This window comes from Arvicola amphibius, chromosome 4 (assembly GCF_903992535.2).
Source record: "Arvicola amphibius chromosome 4, mArvAmp1.2, whole genome shotgun sequence".
NCBI classification, from domain to species: Eukaryota; Metazoa; Chordata; class Mammalia; order Rodentia; family Cricetidae; genus Arvicola; species Arvicola amphibius.
In genome coordinates, this window is record NC_052050.1 from 22,701,234 (window position 1) to 22,726,361 (window position 25,128).

The 25,128-nt window shown below is 55.6% G+C and overlaps 1 protein-coding gene across 2 annotated transcripts in view; it reads right to left on the reverse strand.

Moving 5' to 3' along the window:
• Rara (retinoic acid receptor alpha) overlaps positions 1–18,201 on the reverse strand; it is a 36,886-nt gene extending 18,685 nt beyond the window's left edge. Inside the window, exons 1-3 of one of the 2 annotated variants that reach the window (XM_038327038.2) lie at positions 17,987–18,201; positions 8,636–8,788; positions 5,671–6,222 (exon numbers count right to left, since the gene is read on the reverse strand). In XM_038327038.2, the coding sequence (XP_038182966.1) occupies positions 5,671–5,848 (178 nt within the window). In that variant the 5' untranslated portion in view covers positions 5,849–6,222; positions 8,636–8,788; positions 17,987–18,201. The remainder of the gene's footprint in view (positions 1–5,670; positions 6,223–8,635; positions 8,789–17,986) is intronic. The other variant, XM_038327039.2, reaches the window with a different exon arrangement.
• Positions 18,202–25,128: the final 6,927 nt, after the last annotated feature.

A 25,128-nucleotide genomic window follows, 5' to 3' on the forward strand; every position in this document is an offset into this window, starting at 1 on the left:
TTCACTGATGTAGCGCCTGGCACAGTGATATGGGTAGACACTCTCCTCACAGCTGCATGGTGCTAAGGGACCGGACACTGTCCCTCATGATCACTCAAAGATCTCCCAAAGAGCTGGCACCCAATATAGGAACCAGAGGGAAGTAACTTCATGGTAGAGAGATGAGTGATCTGAGAGAGAGAGAGAGAGAGAGAGAGAGAGAGAGAGAGAGAGAACACGCCATGGGCATTCAAAGGAGGGAGGAGGATGTGATGAGGAGGGGACATCTGAGATGGATTCTGAGAAGTGGCCACATTCAAGATCCCCAGCTTTAAAAAAAAAAATGCCCCTTGAAGGATGAACAGAATTTCCAAAGCAGACAGAAAAGCTGGGGTGAGATGCTCTTGCAGCCACGAGGTCAAGAAGCAGGTCAAGGAGGAACACAGTGTCCTGAGGCAGTGAAAGGAGCAGGAGCGAGGGAGGGAAGGCCCTGGCTGGCAGCAGGGGCTGGGATGCTGGGTGGCAGCTGCCTGTAGGCTGTGGCCTCATTGCTGCTCAGCCTCAGGTCCCATCCCCAGCTCCCCCTGGGGCTTTGTGCTGAGCAAGCCCTTGGCAGGTGTGGGCTGAATCTTCTCTACCACCACCTCCAGCCCCGGCCTGTGCCGAGAAGGGCTGCCTCCTCTGCCCTCCCTCATCTGGAGGGGACGATGAACAGGAGAGCATAAGGCCCGGTGCCAGATCAGACATCGGGTCCTAATACAGGACCCGAGACAATACCCAGCTCCACTCCACCCCTTGTGCTCACTGCTCTTCAAGGTACTTGAAGCTATTGGAGGCCATACCCAGCAAGCAGGTCACCGTGGCCTCGCAGCAAGCAGCCTGCCAGAGGCAGATGGGAAGGGCAAAAAGATTCAGAGAAAGGTTGAGTGACCTGCCCAAGGTTGCTCATTAGAAAGACTTCTGTCTGCGAGCAAGTAGGGGAGCAGCATGAGCCTTTGAGCTGGCTGATATATTCAGCAGCTTGGGGTTCAGCTGTACAGGGGAGGACCTGGATTCCTAATGCTACCAGGGCTAAGGGCCCCCCCCCCCCCAGACTATCCTGACTATAGAAGGCACTGTCCGAACATTAATTATTTGGAAAAGGTTCTCATTTCGTCTTTTTACTGACTGATTCTATTGTCCCCTCCCCAACACATACAACATGAAGATGCTACAGTCCCAAACATACATCCAAAGGCAGCCCTGGGCTGCACTGGCACAGCCCCCATGGCACACACTACTTGGCAAGAGGTGGATACAATGCCTGAGGCCATGACTGGCCTAAGAGGAAGAGAGGAAGACAGGCTTCCTTCCCTGGGTTCCCTCTCCCAATCCATGCTGGGATCCTACCCTAAGACAGCCTGTACATTTCCCTCCCGGGAGATAAAGAGTGAGGTGCTCCACTTTCAATGAAAACCCTGTGTGAAAGGACTTTTGACTGACTGCACTTTGGACCCCAAGAAAGGCATAGCTATGCAGCACCCTGTCCCTGAGGCTGTGGTTCTTACTGTACTGGAAAGAGTGGAGAGAAGGGGGAAAGAGCAGAACGGGGGATGCGGAGAAGAGCTCACCACCCCCTCCTTCCGAGGCCTGGGCACTGAGAAGACAGGGAGGAGGAGGGAGGACAACAGCGCCGTATCTAGACAAGTATCCAGCCAACACGTGGAAGGAAAATCTGTAGCCGCCTCTCAGGTTCCTGTCCCAATTCTTCTATTGATTGCTTCTATCTTCCCTGCCCCCCATCCCCCTCCCCCCACCTCTCAAACTGCAACAAAACCTGAATAGGAACTATGGCTTTTACACTCTGTTCCTTCAGAATCTGTCCCGGGATGGGAGGAGGCGGCCGCCGCTGTGTTCTGCAAACTCATGTTCTTGCTGGACTGCAAGAGGGCAGAGTGGGGTTGGGTGGGGGTGTGTACAGATTGTATCCACAGCTTCCAGGGCAGGATGGAGATTTTCCCTGGGCCTCTTATCTTCCTCTCCAGTCCCTAAATCCAAAACACAGGAGAAGGCAGGAATGGAAGTGGCCTTCCCTGCGCCCCCTACTGGGAGAAGTCAGAGGCGGGGTCTTCAGCAACCTGGACAAGATTGAACAATGGCACTAGGGCCCCAAAACTCTTCCCACGCCCCAAAATGTCCCCCCACAGTCTCCCTCTAAAGCTGCCTGTCTGGATGGTGGGAAACAGTCTTCAGGGTAGTTCTACTGTATTGTAAACGCCCATCTTTTTTTATGACTTCTTTATTTGTGTATGCGAGCGCTCCGTCTTCATGTGCACCAGGAGGAATCTGATACCTCCATGGATGGTTGTGAGCCACCATGTGATTGCTGAGAATTGAACTCAGGACCTCTGGAAGAGCAGTCAGTGCTCTTAACCACTGAGCCATCTCTCCAGCCCCACCTGGCATCTTCTATCCTCCTTTGTCAACGAGTGCAAGGTGCCTCTACTGGAACGGTCTAGAAGATTTTTAAGGTACAGATAAAGTCCCGACCCACGGTAGATGCCTCCCGTTCTACGGGGTCACAAGCCCAGCACACACTAAGTGTGCTCCCCGGATATGCTAGCCTAACCTGGCCCTCGTAGGAATCTGGTAATGTCCCTGTGGTACAGAGGACGAAACATGCCAAAGAGATCACTATCTAAGTGAAGCCCAGGGAATTCGAAGGGTGCCTAAGATGACAATTGTCTTAGTTGTCCTCAGGCAGGGAAACACAAGAATAAGAACATCAGAGATACTGCTCCCTTTCCCAAACACAAGCTGAAGGAAAGTCACGCCCCCTTAGGCCCTTAAACCAGGACACCTCTGCCCTAAATCATGCCCCCCCCCCCCAACACACAGTCCCAGGGAACATATAGGCTGACATTCAACCTCTTCAGCTCAGGATTTGATTCTCTTCAAACACATTGAATTCTAGAACACTCTCAGGCAGTATGCACAAGCCATTAATCCTCCTTCTCAACATACTCAGCCTTGACCCCAACATCCCCCAAACCACACAACCCTGACCTCCCACAGTAAACACACCAGGCCTCAGGGACCAACCAACAAAGGGACAGGAGTCTAGTGCTATCTCTGTGGCCTCCACCCTGGTTCCCTGGGAGACTAGCAGCAGGACAACACCTAGCCTTCCCACAGTGACCTGGAGAGGCCTTTGGTCCTCCCACAGGTCACCTGTTCTCTGCAGAGTTCATGCAAGACACCTAAGGTGCAACCTTGCAAGAGGGCCAGGTAGGGGAGGCCATCTAGACAGCTATGTGATTGTGGGACTGGAGCTGGGAGCCTGGGAGGTCACCGGGGACATCACCGCTTCATGCTGGAAGGAAAGGCCGCCGCTTCCCGCCTCCAGGAACTGCCTGACCCCTGTGCTAGTACCAGGAGAGGCTAAAGCTATAATATAACATTTTGAGCTGCTTCCAGGCACCCAGTGCACAGCAGGAGGGGGTTGGGATGCCTGGCTGTCTCAGACCCAAGGCCAGGCCTCTGTCCACCCCCTCCTAGAAGGTGCTCAGAGGCTGGGGAGTAGGGAGGAAGAGATGTTGTTGTTTACTAGAGAGGGGGAGGGGTGGGAAACCCACAAGCCCACAGAGGAGGGGGCAGGAAAAGGGCATTGCCTAACCTGGGTGGAGAAAGCCAAAGAAGGCTGCCATTTGCCCGGTATATGGGCACCCCACCCTGGAAGTAGGTTACCAGGGTGGGGGCTCTCCCCACCCACCTCTAAGAAAGAGGAAGGTGTTTGCAACACTCAGAGGAAGGCAGAGAATTTACTTTATCTCTCACAGGGGTCAGATCCCAAATCCCTTTGCAGCCCCTCCAAGGAGTCTGTCTGTCCAGCCCCTTGTTACCAGCACATGGAAAAGGAAAAGCGGGTCACTAGTACCAGCTTGCAGGACCCCTAACTCCTTTGCTTTTTAAAAATTCCACCCTGGAAGGAAGTATAATTCTCCCAGCTGCTGGTGGTATGAGCTCTCATTCCCTTCCCTTTAAATGCAGAGAGCATCTGTTTTGGGTTTTTTGAGACAGGGTATCTCTGTGTAGTCCTAGCTAGCCTGGAACTTGCTCTACAGACCAAGCTGGCCTTGAACTCAGAGATCCACCTGCCTCTGCCTCCAGAGGGCTGGGATGAAAGGTTTGCACCACCGCCTCCAGGCTACCGGGATTATTTTTACATAGGTGCATTTGCCCAATCCCCAACACTCTGGTCTCCCCATCAGCAGCACAGACTAGAAAACCAGAACAGAATGGGGTTCTTGGACTCCCCTACGTAAGGTGGGGAGAAGAGGTAGAAATCAAAGGTAAAGGCTTGAGGAGTTGTTGGGGGAGGGGGGATGAGGAATGAGGTAGTACCTGTCTGCTCCATAGCCCCACTGCACAAGGGATTGGAGAGGAAAAGGAACGTGGGCATAGCCTATCTCTTCCTGAAGGCTGGTGGGGCCTGGAAGGGAGGGGGCTGCGACAAAGCCAGGAGCCAGAGGCGGCGATCCAGGAAGCAGTGGTGGCTGTGGGCAGACAGCCAGTTGTGGGCAGTGAGGCGCCCAGCCAGAGCCTGCCCCAGGGACAAAGAGACTCCCTGGCTCCAGGGAGAGAGTGCTACCCCCACACCAAGAAGGGGGCACTGACCCAGCCCAGCTAGGCACACAGGGCAGTGGTGCCAGGCAACTTGCCAATGGCTGTGGGAGGGGCAGTGGGTGCCAGGCAGGGTGCTTGGTCCCTGCCAACCAGGAGAGGTGGGACACGTTTCTCAGGTCAGCAGCTGACCAGCCAGCCAGCCAGCCAGCCAGCCATGGCCTGCTCTGCTGCTTCCCACCCCCTCCTGCCCCAGGCCAGGCCCAGCTCCCTCCTCCTAGGCTCTGGCCTGGAGCCCAGCAGGGCCCTGGGGGCCAGAGTTACTGTAAGCGGCCTGGCAGGCCCCAAGCCTGGACTTTGCCAGCTGGCTATAGCCACTGCCACCTCCCACTACCTGGCTTGGCCAGCTAGGGAAGGGTACTGAGACCCTCGCCCAGCCAACTTGTGACCCTCATGGGAGAGGGTAGAGGCAGAAAACACAGGACCTGCCAAGTCTGTGCATGTGTCCAAGGTCAGAGTCCAGGCAGAAAGCCCCCACGGAGTCCCTCCCTGTCCTTCTGGGGCAGGGGAGTTGGGGGAGGCTGGGGTGTTGCATGGGCTCCAGCTGTGCTGGGCTGCCCTGGGCTGTCTCTTGAAGCCCTTCCCCTCAGAGTACTGGAAGAGGGTGGGGTGGAGGTGGGTTTCACTCTCACAGTGTAGAGCTGTCATTCCCCCCCCCAAAACGAATGAACGCTGAGAGGTTTGTTTATCCACCTCAGCCTCTGCATCCATTCCTCCTCAGAGCTATTTATAAGGCCCTCAATAGCATAGCACCAGGGACACAAGGGACAAAGGGGGACAACAACAGTAGGAAGGAACCAAATGGTTTCATCTTTTCTCTACCACCCCCAACATCAAACAAGCTAAGAGCAGTGGGAGCATCATCAAGCCCCCCCCCAACCCCGCACCCATACACACCATGTCCCCCTAGTCTAGAAAAGACCTTGTCACTCACTGTGCCTCCAGTGGAACAGACTTGTCCAGGAACCCCAATCCTGGGGCCTGCCCCCCTCCACACTCCCTCCCCCAAGCCTCCCCACCTAGACTTACTGGCTGGGGACGGTGTGCTGTATCCACTAACTGGAAGCTGGTGCTGGAGACTGCTGAGGGCGCCTGGAGGGGAGAGTCCACCCAACATAGGGGGGAAGAAGAAGGCGTAGGGGGGCACCGGGTACCCATTGAGGTGCCCGCCCCCAGGTGTTGGGCAGGAACTGCTATTGCTGGCCATGCCAAGCGGTCACAGTCAGAACGGCAGGCAAACAGTCTGGCAGGCAGCTGTGATATGCTTCACGCAGTCTCTCCTCCTCCGGGCATGGGGCCTGGGCCCAGAGGGGGTTTGGGTGGTCAGCCCACCCCCACCCCGTTCTGTCCCTGGAGTTGCAGTCCAAAGGGAGTGAGTTAATTTCAGCCTTCTGGAGCCCCCTCCCTAGCCAGGGGCCAGGTGGACTGGGGGATGTCCCAAGAGTCGGTCCTTTGGTTAAGCAGTTCTGTGAGCAGACACTTCTGTAGGAAGGTCCAGAGCTGGTCTTCAGGGTGTCAAAAAGGATGCCACTCCCAGAAGGGCCCCAGCTAGGCGGCTGGGGGGTGGCATGTCCTGCGGTGCTGCAGAAAGAGGAAAGGCAGGTAAGTGGGTACTGAGCAGGCGCATGGGATTCCCCACGGCGCTCCCCAACCTGGGCAGCCAGAGATTTTCCTGTGGCACCCAGCTGAGCAGACACCTGGCACCATTCCTGGCTGGCAGGGCCAGCCTAGGACCAGGGCCCAGACACTGCTGGGGGGTGGCAGGATAGCACAGCCAGGCTGGGATTATGGGGACAGGGCCCAGAGTATGGGAGGGCTTCTCACCCAGAATGCTTGGGAAAGGGTCCACACAGTGCCACCCCAAAGATCAGTGCAGCTGAGGCAAGCAGCTGGCTCTCCTTCCCCCAGTGTGGGTTACCTGAGGTCAAGATACAGAGAAGGCGCTGGCAGGGAGGGGGGAGAAGCCGCTTCCCTAAAGCACTGGCACTTCTCAGAAAAATGACTCCTAAGTGGGGAAGGGAGGGCTCTCACACCACTTCCCCCCTAAACCTAAGGCCCAGCATCCCAGATCAGTACATCCCTCCCTTGAGGAGAAGGAGGCCCAAATCCATATCCACGCAGGGGACCGGATCTCCAGGTCTCCTAGGCAACATTCCCAATACCGAGCAGTACAGGTGGCCCCGGGAAGCCCTAAGTCAGGAAAACGACACCCAGGGGATGAGGGAGTAAGTGGACAGGACATGCAAGACCAGATGCTACCCTCGCCAGTGTGTACACAGATCCATCCACACCCTATATGAAGAGCTGAGGCCAGAGGGTAGACACAGACAACACCTTGGGGTAGAGACACAGCTGGGACCTACACATTCCAATACACAGCCAGCTAGGGAGAAACAGAGCTAAGGACTCTTCGAGTCTTTCTGAGTGTAGATTATATACAAATCTATACACCTGTATAGCGACATGTGTTGCAAATATATACGCACATAAATGTATCATATATACATATGATAGAAGAGACACAAAAACAATCACAGCCAAACAAAACCAGGTCTTACTTCCGTCTGTCCCCCTGTCATGTACTGATTCAAGAATAGTCCTAAATGTCTACACACTAGGATGGCTGTGACCAGCTAACAGGGCCCAGCGATTTGGCTCTGTTGGTAAATGTTTTGCTATACATGCATGAGGACCTGATTTTAGATACCCAGCAAAAAGCCAGGCAGAGTGTCATACACCTGTAACCTGGGAGCTGGAGAAGCAGAGCCAGAAGGATGCCTGACGTCTGCTGGCCAGCCAGCCTCACTGAAGCAGTGAGCTCCAGGTTCACTCAGAGACACTATCTCAAAAACTATGACAGAGAGTTATTGAGAAAAAACACTCGGTCAGGCTTGGTGGCACATGCCTTTAATCCCAGCACTCGGGAGGCAGAGGCAGGTGGATCTCTGTGAGTTCCAGGACAGGCTCCAAAGCTACAGAGAAACCCTGTCTCAAAAAAAAAAAAAAAAAGGACAAAACAAAACCTTAAACATGGCATTTGCGTACATGCAAGTCCGTTCCTGGGTATCTACCCAAGAAATAAGACAATGGAAGCCATGCGCAACAAGGTTGGTGTGTGCACGCTCAGATCAGGATCACAGATCCCAAGTGAGCAGTGAAACCAACCCAGAGGTCTAAAATGGTGGACACCCAACGCGCTAGAGTATTTCTGTGCCAAAAAAAAAAAGAGAACAAAGAACTGACATACAAACATGGCCAAGCCCTGAGAACAATACAGTTGCCCAAGATGCTATGTTGTATGATTCGACTTCTAAGAATGTCCAGCAGGAGCAGATCTGTGTGCATACATTTGTGGTTACTAGGAACTAGGGTGTGAATGTCAGGGAAAGGAGAAGTAGTTGCTAGTGGGTATGGGAACTTTCAGGGGTGGTGAAAACGTTTTAACGTCCGTGGTGGCGGCGGCGGCGGTGGCGGTAGCTGCGTGACTCTATACACAGGCGAGAGCTATGCAACTGTGCAGAGTTGCAACTCTTTGTCTTTCTGAAAAGGTCTCACTAAATCACTCAGGCTGGCACTGAACTTGCAATCTGTCTGTCTGAACCTCCAGAGGGCTGAGATTACAGGTGTACGCCACCCACGCGGGGCTTAAACTGTATGCTTTTAATGGGTGCATTTTGTGGCAAGTGAGTTACTATCACAGTAAACCTCTTTAAAAGAAAAAAAATAGAGCTACAGAGACCTAAAAATAAGAATTGTCAGCTGGGTGGTGGTGGCGCACACCTTTAATCTCAGCACTCAGAAGGCAGAGGAAGGCGGGTCTCTGTGAGTTCGAGGCAGGCCTGGTCAATGAAGCGAATCCCAAGACAGTCAGAGCTGTTACACAGAGAGAGAGCGCGCCTGTCTTGAAAAACCAAACAACAACAAAAAAGAATCATCCCTTTCCAACCTTTCCAACATTCCCCCTCCATCCCTACTCCCCACACTCAGGACATACCGGGTTCCAAGCTCCAGGCTCCAGGCCTAAACCTGGAGACTGGAGGATGCATATATAACCAGCATTTGCCTGGGGACCAGGATGAGAATGGGGGGGTTCTTGCCAAGGTCACTGTGTCCTCTGCCGACTGTCCCAGCCTGTGTCTTCTGTTAACTGAGGAAGACAGAGAGAGAGGGGGCAGGTAGTGGCCACAGAAGCAACAGCTCCGCTGGAGTGAAATCCGCACTGTGTTTGTTAGTGACTCATCACACCAACCACTGGGTGGGCCTCACTCCTGAATGAGGTGCCTCCTTCCCTTCACAGACAGATGACTGGTATCAGAGAAAAATGGGGACTCCACCTACAGGGCTAGCAGCTGCTCTGTCCCTCATCTCCTACGGGATCCCATACAAGAGGAACACGGGCTGCAAGAGCCACGCTAAGGAGGACAGGTGTCTGCACTTGGACCCCCTATGGACATGCCACACACTTGCGGAAAGTCACCCATGCGAGCCTACAGAAAACACCTGGGTGGGCGAGAGCAAGCCTGCTGCCCTCGCCTGTGGGTAGGCAGCATAGAAGCAGAGGCAGCCTGGAGGGAGCATCTCTCCACACCTGGCCCCAACTACACAATGAGTGCAGTCCAGAACTTATGCGCATGGGCTCCCGCATACACTCCCAGAAGACACACAACTGTCGCCTTACAGTCTCTCAGGGTGCACAGTCTAGCTTAGGAGATGCTCCGAGGTCCTCCCTGTGGGCCAGTCCCGAAACGGCATGGTACCAGGATCCCCCAGCCCTCAGGAGGATTCATGTCTACACAGAGGCTTACCTACCGATAGGTAGGCCTAGGAGACAGCTGACCAAAGAGAGGCCACCAGACCCATGACTGAAGCCAGAAAGCTCACTTCAAACTAAAGGCATTCTGACCTTGCTTGTGGGGGTGGGTGACACCTGGCTCCGACTTTTGAAGCCCAGTCTTTTATATTCTAGAATGCAGCTTTGCCCACACAGACTAACGGTATCTACCTTAGAATGAATGCCTCAAGTCTCCCCCTGAGGAGGTTAAAACTGTCAGACTTCGAGTCACTGGCCTGCCCCAAACACACAACTCTGGGGAGAGTCTGGAAGGCCTCAGAACCGCTAGTATCCTAACCCAGCTGGGCCTACACACTTCAAGGCAACAGGCAACGTTCTTCAGCTCCCTGGGGGAGAGGGAGGGCTCTCCAGTGAGGGTGGGACAAAGGTCACAGAAATGGGCCAAGGGCCAGGCTGACCAGGGAACAGGGATAGGCACGGGCAAAGATGATGAGGGGGTGGAGCAAGGTCCTTTGGGAGCCATGACCCTCACAGAGATGCCTGCGCCCTGGCCAGAGAATTTAAACCAGTACCAAAGAGGGAAAACAAGCAACCCACATGTAACCCCTACCCTCTGCCAGCAACCTCAACTGTTCATAGGCGCCCTGCCTGAGAGAGAAAACCACAGACCTGTCCCTCCAATCCATGAGCCCAGCAGAAAAAGAAGAGGCAAGGGTGCTGCCACCAGCCATGCACCCTTTCTTACTGGGCTCTTTAATACCTAATCCCTAAAAGGTATCACGATCAGTTGTTAACCACACACACACACACACACACACACACCATACACATCACTCCAAAGCCACACATTTTAGGCGGGGGAAAGGTGAGAGCTGCGGCAGCCAAGAAGATGGGGGAAACAAAACCAACCCAGAGGTCTGAAGAGTCCAATCTCAGCTCTGCCACTCTGGGTGACCTTAGGCAAGTAGCTTAACCTCTCTGAGTACGTTTGCTTGCCTGTGAACTGTCTCCCTTGATGAACGAGGTCCTGGAAAGCACCTAGCACAGCCTGGCACAGAGAAGGCACTTAGGTCTCCCGCTTCTCCCATCCCTCACCATCACCTGGGGTCCCTGGGCTCTTTGCCTCCTCTCCCTGGCCTTGTCCCAACCAGGGCCAGCATCTGTGGACAGGGCCAGCATCTATGGACAGGGCCAGCATCATCTGTGGACAGGGCCAGCATCTGTGGACAGGGCCAGCATCTGTGGACAGGGCCAGCATCTGTGGACAGGACCAGCATCTGTGGACAGGGCCAGCATCTATGGACAGGGCTAGCAGGGAACACTACCCATTTTTCTGGATCTGCTTCCTCCCAGACGGAGGGGAAGATTGCGGGGGAGAGGGATATCTGGGGTGTGGGCAGAGGCCTGACCACAACCCTTTCCCAAATTCCCTTCTTGCATTTCACAAACCGAAAAAGGGAAATCTTTGGATTTGGGGAGGGAAGAGAAATAGACCATTTCCTCCCGTGTCCTGGGGAGAGAGATCTTAGAGGGCCCCCAAACCCAGCGAGGCCACCTCCCAGGCCTCCCGTCTTCAAGCATTCTCTCCACCCTATGCTCCTTCAAAACGAGGGGTCCCCAGGGACAGAAGTCAAGCAGTTCCGTTTTATCTGTACGCTTTGAGACAGAGCCTGCCGCCCAAGCTGGCCTCAAACTAGCTGATAGCCTTTAGTGGATGACCCTCCAGCCTCCACTTCCCTAACCCTCCCGGGGTAGGCGGGCACCAACGCTGCAGTGACAGGTTTACGTGGTGCTGGGGACAGAACCCAGGGCTTCCTGCACGCCAGACAAGCACTTCACCAACCAAGTTACACCCTCAGCCCCAAGCAGTTTCCTCTGAAGGGGCTAAGACTGGGGAGCTTAAAACAAGGGGAGATGGGGGTTTCCTAAACATTCTAGACAGTTAATGAATCATATGCAAATGAGACACAGAGCTCAAACTCAACTTGGGTGGGAGGGCCTCCAGCCTTGGCAAGACAGGGGAGCCCTACCCCCCGGACCCCTAACACCTCCTGGAGTTAGTTGAGCTGGCCAGGCAGGGGCAGGGCAGGACAGGACCGATTTCAAACCAGAACAGTGGGCTCGGGCTATTTATAAGCTCTCCAGGAAAAATCCTTGTACACACAAAGCCACAACCTCTCCCCTCCCCCATGCGGCTTCATCTGCAGACCGACCAGGCTGGGAAGCAGTAGAGAGCACTACCCTTTTTTCTCCAAGGGTCCTCCCACTAACAGCCCTGGTCCTCCTCACAGGCCCACTCAGCCTCGCTAAGGGGAAAGACTACCAAAGGCAGGGCCAGGCGGAAGGCATGTTCTTCCCCACCAGCCTTGCACACTGGCAGCATGTGTCTCTTCAGCGAGGCCTGGCAGGCCACCTGCCCCAGAGCGTGTCCTCTCTAGGGGGTCAATGAGGTAAGAACACAGAATCTTGCTGCTGGATGCCAACGCTGCCCACATTCAGACACGGAGCCTCGTCCCACGAGAATGGTTCTCATCCATCTCCAATTTATACTCCACGAAACCAAACCTCCTCCCCAGCTCCCAGATGCCATGTATCAGCTGTGAACGACTTGCAAGCATGAGGATCAATCGGAGACCATGAGGCCAGGGCAAGTTGGGCCCCAAGAGAAAAAGAGTGGGGGCTCTTCCCGATACATCAGAGACCATACGCCAGAGGGCCTGAGGGACACAGTCATTTAGGACTTCCCACGCCCAGGGTGGCTGAGGGGCCCATCCAGAACCAGGGCTGTTACTGGGTCTTCCATGGAAGCAGATAGTAGGTGAAAGGGCAGGGGGCAGCCCAGGCCTACAGGAAGAGGGGGCCAACCCATGGGGAAGGAAGAAAACAGGAAGAGGAAGAAATGAGCCTGCTCTGGCCACAGCCAGACCACAGGAGTACGTGGACAGTACAACAGCAACTCTACCTATGGGGGACCAAACGGGCACAAAGGGGACCCCCCAGCTTGGAAACCACCTATGTGCATACCCAGCCTGGCATGGGGCTTTCCCCACCCTCACCCTGGCAGCTGCCCCCTCTCCACCCCCTCTCCACCATGCAGGAAGCACAATTCACTCATAATTAGGGGAAGGTGTGTGGTGTGTGTGTGTGTGTGTGTGTGTGTGTGTGTGTGTGTAGGGGGGGATGATCAGAGAAGCAAACCGAGCAGTCCCAAGTAGAGATGGGCTACATCAGTCCCCACTCATGCCTCAGCTCAGCCCCAACCCCAGCCTGCTGCACTCTGAATCCTAGGGCACACTGCCAATAGAGCTAGAAGCTACCAGTCCCCTCCCGTCATCCCTCCCTGGGGACCCAAGCTGCAGGGAAGCCAGGAACACCCCCCCACTACCTCAGGATATCCTTTTGGCTCTGACCCCAGACCAGGCCTGAGTCAGACTGGGCCCTGCCCCACAACCCCACACCCTAGGACCCCCCAGGAACTTCCTACTCCACAGGGAGCCCCTTAGTCCAGCAAGAACCAGGGGGAACCTCTTCCCTTCTCCATGCCTAGCCAAGCAGAGAAGTGCCACATTAGGTGGGAAAATCTGGTCACTGAATTCTTGGGCCTTCCCTTCAAGAACAGAGCTTGCTGAAGTTGAGAGAAGCTGGTGTGGCCATGTGTGGGAGAGCCAGCTGGCTGCAGAGCCACTTACAGTCTCCCCACCCATAAAACATCAGGGACCCAGTGCCCCAGAGTCCTGTATATTCCAGCGTGGATCCCAAGAAGCCACAAACTCTCCAGGGAGGAAGGAAGGAGAGGAGAGAGGAAGGTAGGGTCTATGAAGTGATGTCTGAAGAGGCAGAAGGACCCAGACTGAGGGGATGCGGCCACTAAATCAGTCTCACACAGTCATGGCCACAAAGTCAGTCTTCCCAACACAGTCTGAGTAGGTGGCTGTGACTCCTACCCACAGACAGAAGTCTGAGGGCCCTAAGGGACCTGAGTCGTCAGAGACCACACACAGACTCAGCTTGAAAGGGCCCCCTAGACAGGCCTCTCAAGCACCCCCCTCCCAATTGTGGGCCTTGAGGGGAGGAGCAGGTCCCTCCCCACAAAAACCAGGGGTAGTGCCTACGGCGGCCATCACCATGGCAACCAACAACAAACATCCCAGGAACCACAGTGGGACAGGAAGTGATGAGCACGTGACAGGAAGACTTTTTCCCCCTTCACTGTTAGGGGGTGCAGACAGGAGAGTTTGCAGCCCTTGGGGAATCAGCTGTCGTCCCCCAACATTCCCCTTCCTAGAGCTGGAGAGAAGAGGGGTCCGCTAGGAGGGTGGCCACTCCCCACCACTCTGTGCACGGTCAGTTCATACAGGGCTCACAGTGCCCTCCTCCACCTGCCACTCAAGGTTACCCTCCCTCATCCCCCCCCCCTCCACTTCCTGCCGTGACTGGAGATCAGAGAACTCCATGCCACAGCTTCCCCTTCTCAAGTCTCGATTCCTGGGCTGAAGGTTTTGCTGTGGGGCAAGGGACAGGAGGGCTGGGGACCTGCAGTAGAGCCCAAGGGACAGCTGCTCCAGGGGAAGAGGCCGGGAGGGGCTACCCAATAGGTGTGTACTCGTGGGCACACAGCGAGGAGGTCACCGTGACACACTGAGGCTGCCTGACCTTAGGCAGCTTTGAGGAAGAGGGAGCCAGGGCCAGAGGACCTAACCCAGTACCCCACGTACTCCACCTGGGTCCTATCCTGAGCCTCCAGGTTCACTCTGGTTTTTCCGGTGGCCTCCAAGTAGGCAAATTCCCAAAGACCCAGCCCTTATCACTTCTCCCCTGCCTTTTGTGCTGAGGAATCCCCGCTCCCTGTTCCAAGGTGCCCGCCCAGACGAGGGCACCTTGGCTGAGGTGAGGAGAATGGAACCTCCCTCCACTCCCCTCCCCTTCTCTGCAGATGTCCCAGGCTATATTTAGCTCAAACCGGGCGGCCAGCCAGCCCCAGACTCCCCACCGGCCGAGAGCTGAGCTCCCAATTTTTTATGCAATTAAAACATTAAGAGAACCACCCCATCGCCCCCCCATGCGCACAAGCGCGCGTGCACATACACGCACCCGCACATGCACACACACACACACACACACACACACACACACACACACACACTGCCCTGTCAAGGCAGGAGAGCTCTAAGAACTTGAAGGAAGACTGCCTACTCTTGTCTACTCTACAGCATCCGATGATGGGGTAACAGGGTCCTTGGGCAGGATAGGAGCATCAAGGCTCAGATGAGGGTGACTGACACTTGCAACGGTGGGGGGGGGATGGGCTTTGCTAGTTCCCATCAGAAAGGAAAGGCCAATCTAGAAGAGGCTGGGGGCTGGCTGGAGAAATTCCACCTGTCATTTTGCAGCCCCTCACTGGTCGGCTCCGGTTACAAGGCTGGAGTTGGCAACAGGTGCTGGCCAGGCTGGCAGCAGCTTAATCCCCCACCAGCTACTGGGACTGAGTGTGGAGCCTGGAGGTCCAGCAGGGGGCTTTGGGGGCAGGATGCTAAACGGAAGGAGGTATCTCAGGGCCAACGAAGGACCTCTGCAGGAGGCAGCCCCTGTGTGATGGAGGGACCAGTGTAGCCGGGCAAAACCTACGGCAGCACCTATTTCATTTTCCCTATGATGCCAGGCCAGCGGGCGGACCAGAGTGTGGGAGGTCTGTCTGCTTGCCTGCCTCTTCCTCCTCCTTACCAAATTCCTGGAACAGGCAAGGGAGGTTCCAGTTGCAGTGAGGGGAGAGCAGGCAGGCGGTCCTGGCTTGGGGGGGAGGGTAAGTGGGGAGTGGGGGTTAGGACCAGAGAGGGAGGCAAGATCCAGACAAGATCCAGACGAAGAGACACCCACACCCAAACCAGACTAGGGACACACACACCAACGCTGACACGTTCTCACACTCTGGGCCAGGTCCCCGCACGCCGCCCACCCTGTAGGGATACCCAGACACCCTCAACTAATCCTGCCAATTCCCAGGACACCTCCTGGACACACAAGGAGATCCAGAGCTGCCCTGCCCCCACATCCCACAGAAACCGTGTGGGCTCCAGACAGCAGCAGGAGGGTGGAGAGGGAAACAGGAGGAAAGACAACAGGCGTCAGCTAGGATGCGGAGCCAAAGCCTTGAGAGCTGGGGGTATCACTGGCTACACTTCTTTCTCAAGACTCAGTAAGTCATGACAACCTTGGTCATCTCGCCAGAGGCTCTGCCAGCTTCCCACACTCCTAAAACCACCGCCACCAGACAGGGGTGTGGGGTGCTGGGAGTGGATGATTGTGCTTATTCGTCAAGGGGTAGGATTACCTTCCTCCATGTCCATCACCCTAAATCCTAGGCAGGGCTCCCCAGAAGACCCCATTGCAGGCTGGGCTCAACTCCTTTCTCCTCCAACGGAGAAAAGGTGCCCTGCTGAGGTATCCCAGGGGACAGGGATCTGGGTATTAAAGTTTATTTCATGTCACACGGTTCTGAGGACAATCTACCTACAACCTCAGAGTCTGAACTAGAGTGACCTGGTGAGAAAGATCCCAGAAGGCGGAGCTAGCTTCAGAGACCAACCAGTTAATGGAAAAGCAGTTCATGTGAGTCTGTCTGTGTCCCCCAAACAGACCTGAAGGCCATTCAGTGTTCTCACCCCCACACTAGACAGGCTGGCAGGAACAACGTCATGGCATGTGTGGGTGACTGTGCCCATCGGGGGAGGCACAGGGGTGATCAGGCTGCCTACAGCTAGCTTCCTGCCAGGCTGCCACATGGTTAGGAGTAGGAGGTGAACTAGGAGGTATTCCAGGGTGCCAGCAGGTGCACTTAGGGTCAGACTACAGAGACGGGAGATTCAAGGCTGTGGCAGGACAAAGCTAATTCCCAGCCCAGTGTCTGCCACTAGATCTGAGGAACCCCTGCAGTGAAGGCCTTCTGCACACACTGCAGGCTCACACCCTCCAAGTGCCTGCAAATCCACCATTGTAGGCTCCCAAGGGCCTACTTGAGTCTGACCCTATTGACCTCTCTGCTTCATGGACCAGACTCCCAGGCAGTACTGATGTGCCAGCCCCTCCCTGTGTGCCATCTTTCACAGCTACAAATTCTGTGACTCCACATCCCCTTTCCTCACAAGGAAGAACCATGCATCTACTGCCAAAACCTCTTCTTGTTCCCGCCCCCAGACCCATTTCCACCCCTCCCAGAGGAGGCCCCAAGGCTCCAGGCCACCCCCACTCCAACCTAGGGTCTTCCCCAGCTATGTCTTCACACAAAGCCCTGTAGAAGTTGGAGGAGTTTGGGGACCTGAACCCTAATTTTCTAGCAGGACCTAGGAATCCTTACTAGGTCCCCCAAAATTCCTCCCCCCCAAAACTGTGCCTTGGGAAGCGTTCAGCTGCAGAAAACGTCTGGCACTCCTGAGTCCCCATGCTGGTAGGGTGATCAGGAGCGGGACTGGAAGCTGGTTAAAAAAAAAAAAAAAAAAAAGAGCAAAGGGCAGAGGAAAAATTCTGTTGGAGAGCACACACACATGTGCACACAGGCAGCAGGTAGCAATCTGGGTGCAAAATCGGAAGCTGGCACTAGGTAGGAGCAGGGGGTACCCTCCCTTCCATGCCAATACATTGGGCATCCTATCCAAGAAAGAATGGGCAGTGAAAAAAACACACACAAATCCAAAAAACTTCTCAAGACTGAGTTTGTTGTTGTTTTTGAAATTATTTCCATATGAGGTGGCCCCCACCCCCAGCCTAGCACACTGGGGGATCTGTCCCCCTTTCCCACGAGCAGTGTGACAGCAGGGCAGTGCCCAGAGAGGAAAGGGGACACAGTTAAACTGATTTGCCAACCACCCCTCAACATACACACATCTGGCTAGCAGCTTCCAAGCCTCGTGGGTGGCACTAGATCCCAGACATCCTCGGCAAAGCAAGGTCGGCCGGTCTATTCTGTCCTTCCCTCACCCCGAAAGGCTTCCACAACCTCCAAGTAACATAAGACACAGGCGCATCTCACCCAACCGCACTGGGTCCCGCACCCAATTCTGACGGCTCCCCCACACTCCAACCGAGACACCAGCTGAGCGGCCCCGCCCCCCCAGCCAGATCCCTCTGGTGGGGGGTGGGCCCCTGGCTGATTCTCCCCAAACCACAGGGCGGCTCAGGTAACAGGAGAGAGAGTAGGAGGGGGCTAGTCCGTTGGGCATCTGATCTCTCCCCAAACAGGTTTTCAGACGTCTTTTTGTTTGGTTTGGTTTTGAAGAGAGAGAGTCCCTGGCGGGTGGATCCTCCACGGCTGGAGCTCTGGGGACACGCGCGGCAGACAGCCGCAGAAGCCTCAAGGCTGCGCGCGCGAAGATGCAGCGCAGACGGGGCTCCCCAACCCCGGACATGCCAGCGGTAGGCTGGGAAGCCCAGGGAACCCCGGGTTCCCGTGGAAATCGCCCGGCACCCTGTCCCCGCCCGCGACTCCCATCCAAAGCAGGCCACCGGGCCCCGATACGTGAGAGCGCCGAGGGCTCCCCAGGATCCCAGGGGAGAGGTTACCTCGAAGCGAGGGGATGCAACCCGTCTGGGTGTCTGTGAGCACTGCGTCTGCCCCAAGTCGGCGCCTCGGCGCTGCCGGGAGTCAGGGGTGTGAGGACCTCGGAGAGGAGCCGTCCGGGGGGCCGCGGCTCAGGGGCGCGGGGCGACGGCAGCGGCCATGGCGAGTCACGTGCGGAGGCTGAAACTTTACCCGGAGCCCCAGACTGGGGGGGCGGAGGGTACGGAGCTGGGGTGGGAGGGAGGCGCCCCCTCTCGCAGGTCCGCCCCTGCCTGCCACGGGCCAATCACTAGCCGGGGGCGGGTTCTCAGGCTCACACCCGCCCCTCTCTCCTTAATAGACCCAGGGAAGGGCAATTCTTAAAGGAGACGCTTCCAGCCCACGGTTAGACCGTGGGAATCTGGGAGAATCCCTCTTTCAAAACGCCAGGAAAAAGATTCAGAGCGAGAAGGGTGTGTGTGTGTGTGTGTGTGTGTGTGTGTGTGTGTGTGTGTGTGTGTGTGTGAAGTTCAGAGAAAAGAATAAAAATAAGACTCGGCAGAGAAAGAACCTCAGCGTGCGGTATCCTACACACTCCCTTCCCCCAGCTACACGCCCACACTCACAGGGACACACACACATCGCACACACCTACTAAACCTGGGAAGAGAGGAGGTGGTGTAATATGGAAGAAAACGCACTGACTCCTGCCCCAGCTGTCAGGTCTTTGTCTCTCCTAATCACAGTCCTCTGAGGCCAGCTGAAACTGAAAGCTATCTGACCTTGAGCAAGCCACTTCCCTTCTCTGGACCTTTTAGGTTCTCATCTGCAAAACCGAAGCACAAAGAGTGGAGTCTTCCGGATATCTTTCCCCAACACCTCTCCAGCTCGAGTGGGTTCGAGGAAACTTCTAACAACTCAATTCATCCGAGTAGCTTAAAGTATCACCCCAAAAGACGGGTCTTAGGTTGGCCAGGAGCCCTCTCCACCCCCACCCCCGCCCCCGCCCATTCTAGAAGACTCCACTCGAGTGGCCAGGGCAGTTCATACATGTTCCAGGAGGACAGGATCTGAATCATACTCCATCTGCAGACCTCAGTCCCCGGTTGTCATAAGCCCCTTCCCAGACATTTGGAAGGCTAAAGTCCCCACCGCTGGCAGTCCACCGGAGGAGGGTGGGTCCCCTATGGAGCGCCTCCCTCACCGAGTTCCTGGGCAGCGAAGTAGCAAGTGCCCCCACAGGACACAGGACATCCCACTGGAAAGGGAAGTACCACACGCCCAGGCCTCCACCCTAGAGAAGAGACGCTCAGTCTGACCAGGTGGCCCGATTTTCAGACTAGAAACAAGAGGTCCGAGACCCATATTGGATTTTGTCCACCGTTGCATCGGTTGCTGAACCCGCTTAGAATTGGAGTTATCTGCTTGTCTCTCTCTCTCTCTCTGGCTCTGCTCCTCGGCCTGGAAAGGGTAGCACAGGCCAGGTTGGTGGGACGCTCTGCCCAGAGGCCGGACGCAAGGGAAAACTAGCCTAGGCAAAGGGGAGCTGTGCTTCCCCAGACCCTTCCCGCCCGCTGAGCCAGAGCAGAAAGCCGCCTCCGGCTCCTGTCTGGGTTTCGGCCGGTGCTAACCACCCGCCCAGCCCCTCCCTCCAGCTCCGTCCCCGTTCCATCCCGTTCTGTCCCGTACAGATCCATCCACAAACATGCGCTCAGCAGGCAAGAATGCGCCAATGGCTCCCAGATGTGGAGGCCGACGCTTAACCCCTTCCCCTCCACACACCCCTCCACGCACCCCTCCCCACATCCCCCGTAAGCCGTCCAGTCAGAGCCCCCACCATCTTCAGGGGCCTCCATTCAAGGAACCAGGCTAAGAGGGGGCTAAGGCCAGTCCACCTTTAGCTCCCAGCTCCCACAGGTTGCTCCCATCCTGTATCCTACGAGGCCAAAAGGGAAGGTTTATGGTCAGGAAAATTCAAGTGTGCATGCATAGAGTTACACCACCTCCCACATGGGTAGCCTTCAGGCACACCTGCCAGCACATGGATTCAGGTACACTCTTATACACACACCCTGGCACAAAGGCATGACCCCACACATGTTCATGGTGTGAATGTGTACACCTCCAAGAAAGATAGGCACACCCAGCACAAAAAAGCAACAATAGACGTGCATGCGTGCATGCCTGCGTGTGTGTGTATGTGTGTGTGTGTGTATACAAGGTCATGAAGCAGAGAATGTACCGTGGTTCTGAACAGCCGTGGTTGCAGATCCATGTGGAAATGATGGAGGAAACCCATGCTCACACAAACTACTTCCTAAAGGAGGTCAGACACAAGTTTGCACACATGGCCTGCACACCTTTGGGAGGCCTCCTTCATGCCCAGGACACTCAATACCACAGGTCCAAAGTCCAGCCCTACCCTCCTCCTACTGCAGAAGTTAGAAGTCCCTAGGTAGAGGGGCCAGGAGCCGGGGCGCCTCTCAGGAGAACAGAGTGCTTAGAATATAGCAAGAATCTAGGAAGGAAGGTGTCCTAGGGCCTCTACTATCCCTGCACAAAGGAGACCGGCTGGGTGGGGTGAGGGAGACACTTTCCGAGGACAAGTGTCCCTCTCCAGACTAACAGAGGCCAGAGAGGGCTCAGACAGGTAAGGACAGCTGTTGGGGACAGCTCCTAATCATCAAAGGAGTTGCAGCCTGTGGGGGACTCCTAAAGAGCAGCATTGAACCAGGAGTGGTGGCACACACCTGTAACCTGTACCAGCAGCACTTGGAATCCTCCAGCAGGGACTGCTGAAGCTGAAGGCCAGTTTGGGCCAGCCATGGCTACAGAGTGAGAGACAGAACAACCAAAGTACAGTACAGTATGGAGTCAGGCATGGGGGTGCGTGCGTGCGTGCGTGCGTTGCGTGTGTGTGGTGTGTGTGTGTGTGTGAGACTTCAGCATCCCAGCTCTAGGGAGGTAGAAGCAGGAGGATTAGGAGTTTGAGGACAGCCTAAAGAGGGAGCGGGAGAACATTGGCACATGCATGCAAGCACTAAGCAGAATCTGAAGAGGGTATGGGGAGAGAAGGTCTCTTGAAGACCACCTGGGGGCTGGAGAGATGGCTCAGCGGTTAGAGCACTCGCTGGCTACTTTTCCAGAGGATCTGGGTTCAATTTGCAGCACTCACAGGGTAGCTCGCAACTGTCTGTACCTCCTGTTCCAGGGGATCCGACACCCTTACACAGACATACACGTAGGCAGAACACTAATGTACGTAAAATAAAAATAAATGCATTACTTTTTTAAAATGACCACCTGGAGGTGGGCGAGGTGAGAAGTACTTGCTAGAACCAGCCTCAACTCGTTCCTCCTCCCCAGCCTCCCAGCGTATGTATCCAAAAGGTGTACTTCACGGTTATCTTGGATCCACTTTTCAGTCCAACATGGGTCCTGTACCCATAGTACAGAATAGGAAACTGAGGCTCACAAAGAAATCGCCAACCAACTGAATGTGCTCGTTCATGCTTATCATCCCAGCCCTTGGGAGACTGAGACTGGGGATGGCCATGAACTCTAGGCAACCCTAGGTAAGTTCTAGGCCAGCCTGGGCTACAGAGTAAGAACCTGTCACAAACAAATAGAACAAAAGAGAAATGAATTGCTTTGCCAAGGTCATGCAGTTTGTCAAGGCAGCTGTCTGCGCCAGGCTTCCGCCACCGCCATCACCAGCACACTCCCCTGTCCCTTCAACTCAAACATATCCCACTCTATCCTGAAGCCTGCTATTTCATCCTTTACCTCCTCAACAGAGCCTGTGGGGGAAGCAGCATGCCTGCCTGGCTCTGCAGGCTTATGGGTAGGGCCAGGAGATGAAAGAGCCCGGAGAAGACACTGAGGGTACACATACCACCACCACCCTAGCCCTCGCATGATGCCCACCTACCAGGCGGGCATGGCCTGGTGACTCAGCCGCATCCGGGTAAGATGCCAGGGCAGTGACTCACCTACCGAGAAGAGCTGAGTCTGGTACTTTGCCAGCCCCGGGACAGAAGCGACTTAGTCACTACCCGGGCTGTGCTGCCCAGCAGGCATGGCCTAAAGATCAGGGAAGGGGGCCAGCTATGTCCCTCTCTAGTCACATGCGCCCCCTGGTGAAGGCAGGCCTCAGCATCCAGGACTGAACTGTGGCTCTGCTGGCCCCCGCCTCCTCCCTACTGCCCAGCCTCATGATACCAGCTCTGCTCTGGTGCCAACAAGTTTAGTGAGACCCTTGGGCAGGGCTGCCCCTCCCCCTTGCAGCCTGCCCCCCTGCCCATCACTCACCACCCACTCTCTGACTTACCCCACCTCCTCCTGCCACCCAAGTTGTACCCAGGCTATGAGTCTCCTTTAAACATGTCCTGGCAGCACCCCTGCCCCCACAGCCCCTCTCACCCTCCCCACCCCCACATCACACACACACACACACACACACACACACGCACACGCACACGCGCGCGCGCGCACACACACACACACACACACACACACACACACTCCTGCCAGCAGCTGCTGAAGTTGTTGAGCAGGAGGGAAATCATGAGGGTGGGGCCAGGGATTGAGTTACCAAAGCCAATGGGGTGGGCTGTCACCCAATCCCTTCTCTAGCTCCTTCCCCAGTCTCCCTCACCCACCTGCCTCCCGCCCTACCTCTGGCTGGCAGCCCGCTGCCCTTTGAGCCCCTCCACCCCACTCCACCCAAACTAGGAAATAAGTGTTCAGGAGGATTTGTCAAGCTAAGACCAGCCCGGTATATGTGAGCGGGAGAACATGAGAGATGGAGGCCAGTGAGCCTGTGCCCAGTGTTGGGGCTACAACCACTAGGTGTGTCTATGCCCATGTTAAGCCACAAAGGGACAGAATGACTTACAGGGTCCCAGGGGAGTTGGAGGGGCCCAAAGGGAGTCGACCCGCTGAACAGTCTCAATCCATTTGCGCTATTGATTTCTCACACGCTGCAGCAGGCTTGATGGGGGGGTGTGATAAATCAGGACCCCAGAGACAGGGAGACTTGAGTGGAGAGGGGGGAGGGGCTCCTGACCATAAGACCCACTTGGAGCTGCTGGGTGAGGAGGTGGCCAGCCAGAAACCCAGAAACCAGCAGAGGCTGAGTGGCCGGAGGTAGGGACAAAAAGTAGGTGTTAGATCGCCACAATACCCCCCCCAGCTGGCAACACTGATAGTTCCGGAACAACTCTAGGGGGCGTCACTCACCTCAAAAACTAAAGAATGGCTTTCTCAGCACCTACACACCATGGATCCCTTAAGGACAGACTCCCAAGAGACAGCGACTCCCTACCCAACTATCTCCCCATCCCAGTCCTTGGCTCCTAGGCCAGAGGACATCTGCTGATTGCTCTGTTCCCTTTCTGTGCTGGTGGCAATGGCACGGGTCCTGGGCATGGCAGGAACGGGCTCACAAAGGGTTCCGAAGGGTCTGAAGATCCGTATTCTTGTCCTCCATCTGTTCTCAAGTCATCCCGCAACTGTGGACAAATCCCTGGGCCTCTCTAAGTCTCTAAAACGAAACAGCTGGGCGGGATGTCCCTTCCGAAAGGTGGCTCCAAGCCCCAGAGTTTGCCAGCCTGGGAATGTGCTGGAAGCTGGCCAGTGCCTCCATTCACACCAGTAGCCACAGGCCACCCAAACAAACCCCAGCCCCAACCTCCTTCCAGCCTGGACACAGACTCTTTCCACATGGTGGACATATAAACAAACCAAGCTGGGTTTTACAGAGACCCTGCACAAATCAGCAGGGCAGGAAACAGCCCTCCTTGCTGTCCCTGACCTGAGGTTCTCCTTGCTGCAAACTGGGAAGGAAGCAGAAGCAGAAGAACAGTGCAAGCCACTAGCAATAGAGACTGGCCGGGAATCCTAGGCAAAGCATATCCGATCTGGTTGCCCTCTGTAAGGGGAAGGGGCTTGTGTGAGCCTCAAAAGCCCCTTTCAGAGCTGAGGGAAATTGGACAGAGAAACGTGAGGGGTCCCCAGAGTTCTTCTGTTGGTCTGATCTGAGCTGAGCCCCTCTTTGCAAGGTCACTCCCCTGGCCAGCATACTTCCTTGTTCTTTCTGCCACCCCTGGCCCTTCCTCACTCCTATGCCTGCCTTCTTACCCTCACCTTGGCCAGCCCCTCTGCCTGCCCCGTGCTTTTCTGCACGTCCCTCCTGCCAGGGGACAGACCAACTAAAAATAGTCCCCACAGCCTCTCTCGCCCACAGCTGCCCAAAGAGCAGGAAATGAGGGGGGCAGGGAGGCCCGTGCCCTGCTCTCACCCACCAATTCTCAACTCAGAACAGTGTCCAGCACTCTGGCCCGGGGCTAGTGCCAACTTGGCCATCTCTGGGTCATCCCGCACTCCTCCCTGGAGTGGTGGAGGGGGAAGGCCTGCTCATAAGTGCCTACAATCACAGAGTTGCCCCAGCACTGTGGGAGAAGAAAGGATGCAATTGGTCTAGAGGGAACCCTTCCCAATTTCTGACAAATCAATGCCAACCACATTGTGGGCACTGAGAGGGGAAGGCTTGGCTCTACCCACTGCTCTTTTGAGGGCAGAGGGAATTAGCATTGGTAAAGTTTCTGTGTTTCCTTTACCCAAGCCCAACTAGAGGAAGGACAAACTAGTACCCCAGCCCCAATTATGCTAGCCTTTTGCTCCCCAAAATATACATGGTTCAGATATAGGTGTTTCAGTAGGCACCCCTCCCATACCACAGACAAAAGGGCAGCATATCTTGGATACCCACAGGTAGAGCGAAAAGCCTGAAGCTAAGACCATGCTATGTCCACCAAGCTGGCCATGCACTGTCCGAAGCTGAATCGGAGGTCATGAGGGAGAAGCTTGCTCTCAGGGGTGCCACAGGCTATGGTACCTTGCTACCCATCCCATTTGGGATTTCTGGCACCTCCCAGCTCTAAGGGAAGGCCCTCCCCATACGGGAGACAGGGAACCAGTTTAGAGACTCTCTGGAGGCCAGCAAGGTAGTCCTGTTCTGTGAGGCAAGTGGGAAACCCAGAAGTCCTGGCCTCCAGCCCAGAGAGTGAATGAGAAAAATATTTCTGAGGAGAGGAAAAGAAACAGGCTCAAAAGGCGTGCACGTGCACACACGCGCGCGTATACACACACACACACACACACA